Consider the following 8,763-nt stretch of genomic DNA (forward strand, 5'->3'; position numbering starts at 1 on the left):
ATACTTTTGCTAAAGAGTTTGTCTTCTTTCTGGAAGAGTGATTATGATAGAGATCACTGGGATAGAGATTAATGAATATTATGCCAATTTGTGTTTTTCCAGGTGACGATGACGATGGTTACACTCTTCCCTCGTTAGGTCCCCCACGTGATGGGGGGGACTCCCTCATGAGGAAATCTTCAATTTTCGATGTCATGCTTGTTATCTGCCTTGCGATCACTCTACAACCAAGGTGATGGTTCAACTACTATGTGGAGTAACACCTCTGCTCACTATGAAAACTTGGATAGACTCAGAGATTCCTAGTTTACTTCTATTTGTTGGCGAAACGATAGTGAGTTTCACATAATACTGTCAGCATTGGTGGATTGGGGAGCGTTGATACGTGATAAGGAATGCTGCCAGTTCGAAGTGTATCTCACCGAAGAAGTTTTGCTTGCAAGATGTAGGGCATGACCATTGAATGATTGGACGTCCTCGACTTGTCCGATTTCCATCAGATTCGTCGAGATTTGTGACCGATTTGTGAGTCATCTCAGGTACCAGTGAGAAAATGGAGTTTACAATGGCGTCTCGAAAGAATTTCCTGTACGACTAAAACAAATAATTTAATCCTCATGAACGCTTGATGATAATAGCATAATAAATATTGTTGACTATGATGCTACTACATATCTAAATTATTAATAACCTACTGTGTGAACTTCTGGAATGAATGAATAGAAAATGACTAGAAGTCAGATCCAATAAAATTCTATTAATAAATTTCTAATTCAAAATTTTGAGGTTTTTTCAGATATCTGATTACCATTTTTTCATTCAATTATTTGAATCTATCGAATTGAGTTGCTACTTTTGTAATGTTGATAAAGAGCAATTTATTAAGAGTTCACTCTCATCTTTACACCTATGTTTTTCCTTTGTGATAATGTGGAACATGTTCATTCCTGTTTTGATCATTTGTATTGTTTGCTATGAAATGTTTGAGACTCTAGCATGAGTGAATCCAGTCCTTTAATATATCCTTGAATGTATGTGAGAGAGTTTGAAGGAAAAATTTCTAATTAAGTATAATCCAATTTAATGTTTTTGTATTCAGGGCAATTCAGAATGAGAAGAACTATAGTAAGTTAAATTGATGAATACTGTTGTCATGAATGTTGTTGATGAACGATATGATTTGGAAATGAATGAGTGATTTTTAAATATGTGAGTTGAATAGAGTACCGGTATACTTATTATGTGCTGGCTGGTTGAGCTCTGTGAATATCAATCATAATTCGAATGGAATAATGTGATCGTATGTGTATATTTTTGATTGTATATTCTAATAGTTGAAAAAAATATGAGAATTATTTTTTAAGACTGAAAATCCCTTGTTTTTTTAACGCCTTGTTATTTTGTGGATTCTGTATTTGAATTTTCTTGTGAATAATAGAAACTCTAATGAAATAAAATCGTAGACTATTTTTATTTCAATCAACCTCTCTAATCCCCAAACTTTAAAACCACATTTGAAGAAAAAGTAAAATTCAAGAATGTTAAGAGACAATTATTTTTATTTAGGCTCTACTTATTTAAAAATTGGCTGAAAGGAAACAAACTTCTCCATATTTTGTGCTTTCCACGCTATGCATCATAATAATAATGACATAAACTACATTGTGATAGTTATCATAAGAGCAGTCGATTTCCAATTTCATCAAATATTGAAGTGGAATTACTACGTAATTCTTCCACCAGATTGATCTTGGAATGTATTCTAATGACAAACAAAATCATGATCATTCGATGCATTAAGTTTGGAAAAATTACTGGACATACTGTGAAATGGATTCCAACATCAAATCAAATCAGATCGAATGTTTCTTCATACTATTGTCTGAAAACTGGAATAGAGTGCAGCTTTCAGACTATTCACAATTATTTCAAATTTCATCCAGTTTTGAAATTTAGGCGTGAGGAACACTATTTCCATGTCCAGTTAATCATTATTCATTTTATAGAAATAAATCCCAGTGTAGCCTTGACCAGTAATATGATATTAATTTCACAAGATGTTAACAGTATTTCAAAATAAATGCAGATTAACAAATGAATCGATGAATTCGATCACATATCATGATCTTGCTATCTGATCTATTTTTTGTGATATGTCATAAATTCACAATAATCTTCGACGGAAGACGTTCCACATGCATACATTATGATAACACACCATCAGTTTATAGTGTTTAACACACCATCTAGATTAACTATTCAGTTTAATAGAAACTGAATCATTAAAAACTAGTTCAATACTAGTTTATCCAGTTCAACTAGTTTATTCAGCTCAACTAGTCTATTCAGTTCAATAGAAACTGAATTATTGAAAACTAGTTTAATTATCCACCATCCAATTCAGTTTCAATGTCTGAAACTGAGAAGGAAGGTCAAAAATTACATCGCTAAAATAGGAAATGTTCACCTCTTGTGACAGTAGAATAAATAATGATTTGTCCCGTACTTTTTAACTTACTATAAGCAGATAATAGCCATACATTGGTTATTGCCATCATAGTCATAGATTGGATATCCTATTCTATAAGTGGAGCTAAAGAAGACTCCGCCACCATTTCTAGAAACAGAAAATTGAATTACCTTGGAACAATCTCTTGAGAAAGAACATACAAGGAATATTATTCATAATAGTAGTCACGCATTTAACTTGAAATACTATTTCGGTATTTTGTTCAAAGAAGGAAATTCTACAGGCAGCAGGTAAGGGTGAGATTTCACCATAGAATATTACTATAGAATAGAACATAAGATATTGTAGGAGCGTAAGTGCAAGTAAATCAAAACAAATTTTGATCGGCGTTTATTGATGTCATTTTCAATGGAACAACAACTGATGAACGAATGGGTCTGAGACCAATGCAATGACTTCAATTTGATTCAATCTGATAATTATTTGTTCTTAAGCAACTGACCTCTAGTCTGTACATGTTTCAATTTCTAGTGAACAAGAAACTTAGGCTACTGTGAATCAGATGAATTTCAAAATATTATTGATTTGATTTCCAGATAATTATTGTATTTATTAGTTTGATTAGTAATGATTTTTCCATAAAACTTCAAGGTTACAATCTATTATAATATTGATGAATAAACTAATTTATTATTTTTTAAATATATTTTATTTAACCTGCAACACTCTCACCTCTCACGGGGCTCAAGTTAGAATTGAATTCTACAAATAATTGAGTTGGGTGTTCATTAAATTTCAAGCTCGACCAATATTCGGACGATGAACAATCTCAATTCGAAAACTTCACAAAGAGCAATGAATCAATCTGGATAATTCCTTCAGGCTATTTTTTTTCTTGCTGTGGGATATGCCCACATGAGCTCTGGACTTGTGAATGGGTAACGAGAGAGATAGCTCATGGCAGAGTGGACAATGTTCATATTCCTAGTTTTCTGTTCTTTGTTCTAGAATCAGGTATGAAATCCTCCCATGTCATCTATCAGTTCTCACCTAATATAATGGGGCCTCAATAATAATCTTTTGTGATCATAATTTATTTATTTTGCTGTATGAAACTGTCACAGTAATGTTAGCCTCTATAGATAAGTGTAATAGTTGTAATACAACCACTGTTACCCCATGTGATATTAAGTCTCCTTTTATTCTGGATACATAGAAATTTTTTCATATGATAGGTTTAATTTTTATTTTTTTCTTGGGCATCATCAATTTGAAGTGTATATTATTTTGTATGTAACCAGAACTGGTGCAGGATAAGTGAACTGCAACTCACCACCCACTCACAAGGGATCGATCTTATGTTGGCAGTGCCAAGAATTATTATTAATCTGTTAATATTTTCTCTCTAATGTTCTACTGTCTATCTGTATCATATACTATAGAAATTTCATTGCACAATTTCGTATTCGTTTACCGGCAATAAATTCAATTCAATTACACCGCATGGCAAATGATGGGAATTGGGATCGAGAAAAATGGATGATCTATAAAAAATTTACTATATATGATAATTCAGATAATAAATAAAACAATATCTATCGTAATCCTGAAGCATGTACTCATAGATTCAAAATATCATAATTGCGAACTCATTTGGTCGAAGAGAAATATTAATACATTCCATGTGGTACTCACATTCATCATAGAATAATCGGTATTGAATTGAAATAGAAATTAGACTGGATTAATATATAGAACTGAAGTATGCGACAGAAGAGTTGAGTGAGGGGAATTCTTTGACAACCTATGCTACTGTGGTAATTGCAATCACTTTCTATAGTTACTGTGTGTACTGTATGTTAATTGCAGTTATTGAGTTTCATGATACATCCAATGAAAAACGCCGTTCTGTGATCCCCGTCGAGAAGAGATCAAAGGTTCCACAACTTATAAGCTTCAAATTCCCTTCCCAACTGTTCAGAACTCTCCTGAAACTATGAGTACCATTCTCTGTTATGTAAATAAATCATCTAATACGAATCAATCTATCAATCTATATCTCTCCGATACCTAACATCAACAGTGAAGCCAAGGGATAAAGTGAACACCATCCTCAAAAAAGCTAAAATATACCAAAATATGTTGTTATTAGATAGAGTAGCTATGAATTCAAAATGATATTTTGAAATGCTCTATGCTTCATCAATAATACAAAATCAAAGAAGTCTCCACGCAACAGTATCTAATCACCCGCAATCAATCTAGTAAGAGTTCTATTTCCCTTTCCACAAAATTATATTATACATTTACGAATCATACGATTGTTATTCAGAGAACACAAAAGAAAAGAAGCAAAGATCTGATCTTTTTACAAATCTTATAGTATATGGTTGAAAAACAAGAACGGAATCCCAGGGCCGGATCCTTGTGATGGTGGGTTGGGGGGGTTAAGGGGGGATGTGCCCCGGGCGCCGAGTTGAAGGGAGCGTCAAATTATAGTCAGCATTTTCTTATAAAAATATATAGGTTACAAAAATAATAATTGCTTTAGGCGTTTATATCTGACATTCTTAATTTGAAGTTCCAATAGCGTGATATAGCTCTGTGCACATTCTAAAATTTATTTCACTAAAATATTTTGGCAAAACCAACAGAACAAAGTAAGAAGTATTTTTATAGCCGCAGCATACTTCCGCTGTATGAACTAGCCTACTTTGTTCCATTCTCAGCACACTCATAAAATTCAGTTGGGCTTAATTCAGCAGAGGCATGTGTTAAAGCACAAATAAATACTACTTTCCTTGTGTGTGTGTGTGTGTGTGTGTGTGTGTGTGTGTGTGTGTGTGTGTGTGTGTGTGTGTGTGTGTGTATATGAGTGTATGTGCGTCTGTGTACAAGATATCTCATCTCCCAATTAACGGAATGACTTAAAATTTGTAACTTGAGGTCCTTACACTATAAGGATCCGACACGAACAATTTCGATCAAATGCAATTCAAGATGGCGGCTAAAATGGCAAAAATGTTGTCAAAAAAGTTTTTTTTGCGATTTTCTCGGATCGGCTCCAACAATTTTGATCAAATTTATACCTAAAATATTGATAAGCTCTATCAACTGCAACAAATCTGTAAAAATTTCAGGAGCTCCACCCCATCTATGCAAAGTTTGATTTTAGATTTCCAATTATCATGCTTGAGATACAATCTAAACAAAATATTTCAAGTGGAAAAGAATGAGTATGAAAATATCTACAATTATCTACAATTAATGCTCAGTATCATTTTCAAAAATTGAAAATAAGTTTAAAATTCGAGAAAATGTGATTATTCAATTGCGAACTGTTGATTCTATTAAATCATTCACTATGAAGAGATAGCAGACCTCGTGTGTCTCCAGCGTTATTGTCCTGTCACCAGCTGACTCAGATCTTTGAATAGTAGACTTGAGATGCGCGTGAACACTAGCGTCAGGTGATCAATTTTCATAACGGCAAGGAAAGTTATGTGAGTGCGCCACACCAGATTCTTTTGGAATTGTAAATAGTCTTCACGACTACTTTCATTGGTTAACATCGTTAACAAGGTGGGAAGTTTTAAAACAGCATGTTCCTCTTTCATTGAAATCAGAGATTGAAACAAAATGGTCGACAAGAATTGAATCTGTGGAAGTTATATATAAGCATATGGACAAAGTGCTCTCTGCTCTTGAAGAATTAGCCTCCCATGAATTTCCATCTCCAGAAACAAGAGCATGATCAATATTGATTAGCTGATGCTAAATCTCTAATTAAGAACATGAAGAGCTTAGAATTTGTTGTGATGACATGCTTCTGGTATTCAGTCCTTAAAAAAATTCATCGGGTAAGTTTTTGCAATGGGAGAAGACAAAAGTGAACAATGCTGCAAGAAACATACAAGATCTTTTAACTTTATTATCATCAACAGGGGAGGTGACTATTTCAGATGCAATTGATGAGGCAAAGTTTTTATCTTGCAACATGGACATAGCAGCAGAGTACAAGGAAACAAGAAAACAAAAGAAAAAGAAAATGACAGACGACGCACATGAAGAGGAAGGTAAAAAATTCACGAAAGAAGAGATTTTCAAGAGTTATTACTGAGCTGACGAACAGATATGATGCATTGAAAATTATTGCTGACAAGTTCAGTTTTTTGTATGGGGCACAAATTAAAGCACTAGACGTTTAAACTTTGAAAAGTAAGGCTACAGAATTGGCTACAACCTATGCGAACGATTTGAACGAAGAAGAACTTCTAAATGAAATCGAGAGTTTTGAGTTTCATGCCTAACTGTAGAAGATGAACTGGGAGACGCAACAGCAGCATCTTTGCTCAGAATATTGTGTAAGAGGGTTATCGAAACATATGTGTAGCTTTAAAAACATTTGTAACACTTCCAATTTCTGTGGCATCTGGAGAGAGAAGTTTCAGTAACTAAATTGAAACTTACTGAGACCTATTTTAGAAATATCATGACCCAGAAAAGACTAACAAGTCTAAGCATCATAATTTTGAGCATGAAAGAGGGGCTTCTTCGCTTTCTTTTGATGGAATAATAAACACATTCTCAGCAAAAAAAGCCCGAAAAATTAGAATGATTTAGGAATTTAATCAAATTATCTTGTGGATCTATTTTTTATCTTGTAACTATATATTTTCTCGATTAGCTGACTTATCATTCCACTGCATAACGTTTTTGTTTTACTTATTCTGTTATATCTTACGATTAACTTCATTCAAGAATTAATCTTAAATTCTTGATTAATTTCATTGCTTCAATTGCAAATTTTGCCTCAGAAGAATATTTAATGCTAATGCATTACCTGGATCATGAAGGTGTTTGGAGTGAAGGTGAACACAAAACACATGAAGGTGTTTTAGGAAGCACAAGAGAAACTTATGACACGAAAAGTTATAAGTATAATTTTCACTTGAGTTATTTATCAGACGATTCTTTAACAATTCTACTTCTGTACTTTTTTATTCAAGTAATTGACTAGTACTGAAGATTTTAGTGATGAGTGTTTTTTTCTACTGTACTGTAATGATCAAAAACTTCATATCTGTCATTCCTTGTATATTCTGTTGATCACAAATTATGCATTTTGTGAATATTCTTTAATTGGATTTTCTTTCATTATGATTAGCCTATCTACCTACTTATTATCCTATTGTTGAAAATGCATTGAGATTTAATCCCCAGTATTAATAGCAATATTCATATTTTCTAAATATTCTCACATCAACAAGTTAATTTTAAAGTTGGGGCTTTGATTTTTCCACCATTGTATTCAATTACGTATGTAAATGAAAATAAACAATGAGAAGACTTATTATTATCATTAAAACTGCCTTCTAATTCAACCAAAGTTTTATTTCAACCTCGTATACGACTAATATAGCAATAATCCCTCGCATTTTTGTAAATCGGTCGGTGATGGTCGATCATGAGGGGGGCGCCAAAAGTAAAGCTTGCCCACCCCCTAGGAAAAATGGTAGATCCGGCCCTGCGGAATCCATGCATTGACAATCCTGAGTAAATAAAACACCGTCAGTGAGGAATATCATTTGATGATACCTATCAATGCAAATTCATAAATTCACCAATAAAATAACTCCCACCATTAGATGACATAATGGAAGTTGATAGTGGAAGTTACGTGAATCAGTTGATGTGAATAATTGTGATAATGAAAGGAGCTCGCAGAATTATTACGAAGCTTATTTGGAGCGCTGACCCCAACTTTCACACAGAATTCCAATGAGAGTTTATCTCGAATAAGTGAAGGGTCGACCATCGCATCCTTGCTCTGTTTACATACTGTATGATTAATCTCCACGCGAGTTTCTCGATAATCGCATTGGCACAGACAGTGAGTGATCAACGACTGAATAAAGATAAACAAAAGCAGGTGAGAAATAATTATAGTATGGGAATGGAGGGTGGAAGGGGAAAGGATGTAAGGGCCAGTGACTGGCCAGGGCGTAAATCAGGATCCTTCACGGTCCCTAATTACCTTCCGAACTCCCTAAACGCTTCTCCCGCGGCGAAGTTCTACACTGCCTCTTCCAGCAAACGTTCCCTGATCGCAAATAAACTATTTCCTGATCGGGAACTGACGGTAGTGGGATGGGGTGGTGGTACAGTGGCAAGATAAACCGGTCTTCTCCTTTACATTGGCACGCTCATAAATATCCAGACCACGTTAGACCTCCTCCTCCCACTCCTCAAAGGAAAAACCTCACAGATTCCCACCCTGATACAGACCGAAC

General features: G+C 34.1%; 1 protein-coding gene across 8 annotated transcripts in view; it reads left to right on the forward strand.

Annotated features, from left to right (window-relative positions):
* The window catches only part of LOC111063342 (lachesin), a 246,186-nt gene extending 244,590 nt beyond the window's left edge, over positions 1 to 1,596 (forward strand). For 2 of the 8 annotated variants that reach the window (XM_039436205.1, XM_039436219.1), the window contains exon 12: positions 103 to 1,592. In XM_039436205.1, the coding sequence (XP_039292139.1) occupies positions 103 to 236 (134 nt within the window). In that variant the 3' untranslated portion in view covers positions 237 to 1,592. Of the gene's footprint in view, positions 1 to 102 lie in introns of all 8 variants that reach the window. The other 6 variants (XM_039436222.1, XM_039436231.1, XM_039436213.1 and 3 more) reach the window with 5 other exon arrangements.
* The last annotated feature ends 7,167 nt before the right edge of the window (positions 1,597 to 8,763 follow it).

This window comes from Nilaparvata lugens, chromosome 1 (assembly GCF_014356525.2).
Source record: "Nilaparvata lugens isolate BPH chromosome 1, ASM1435652v1, whole genome shotgun sequence".
NCBI lineage: Eukaryota > Metazoa > Arthropoda > Insecta > Hemiptera > Delphacidae > Nilaparvata > Nilaparvata lugens.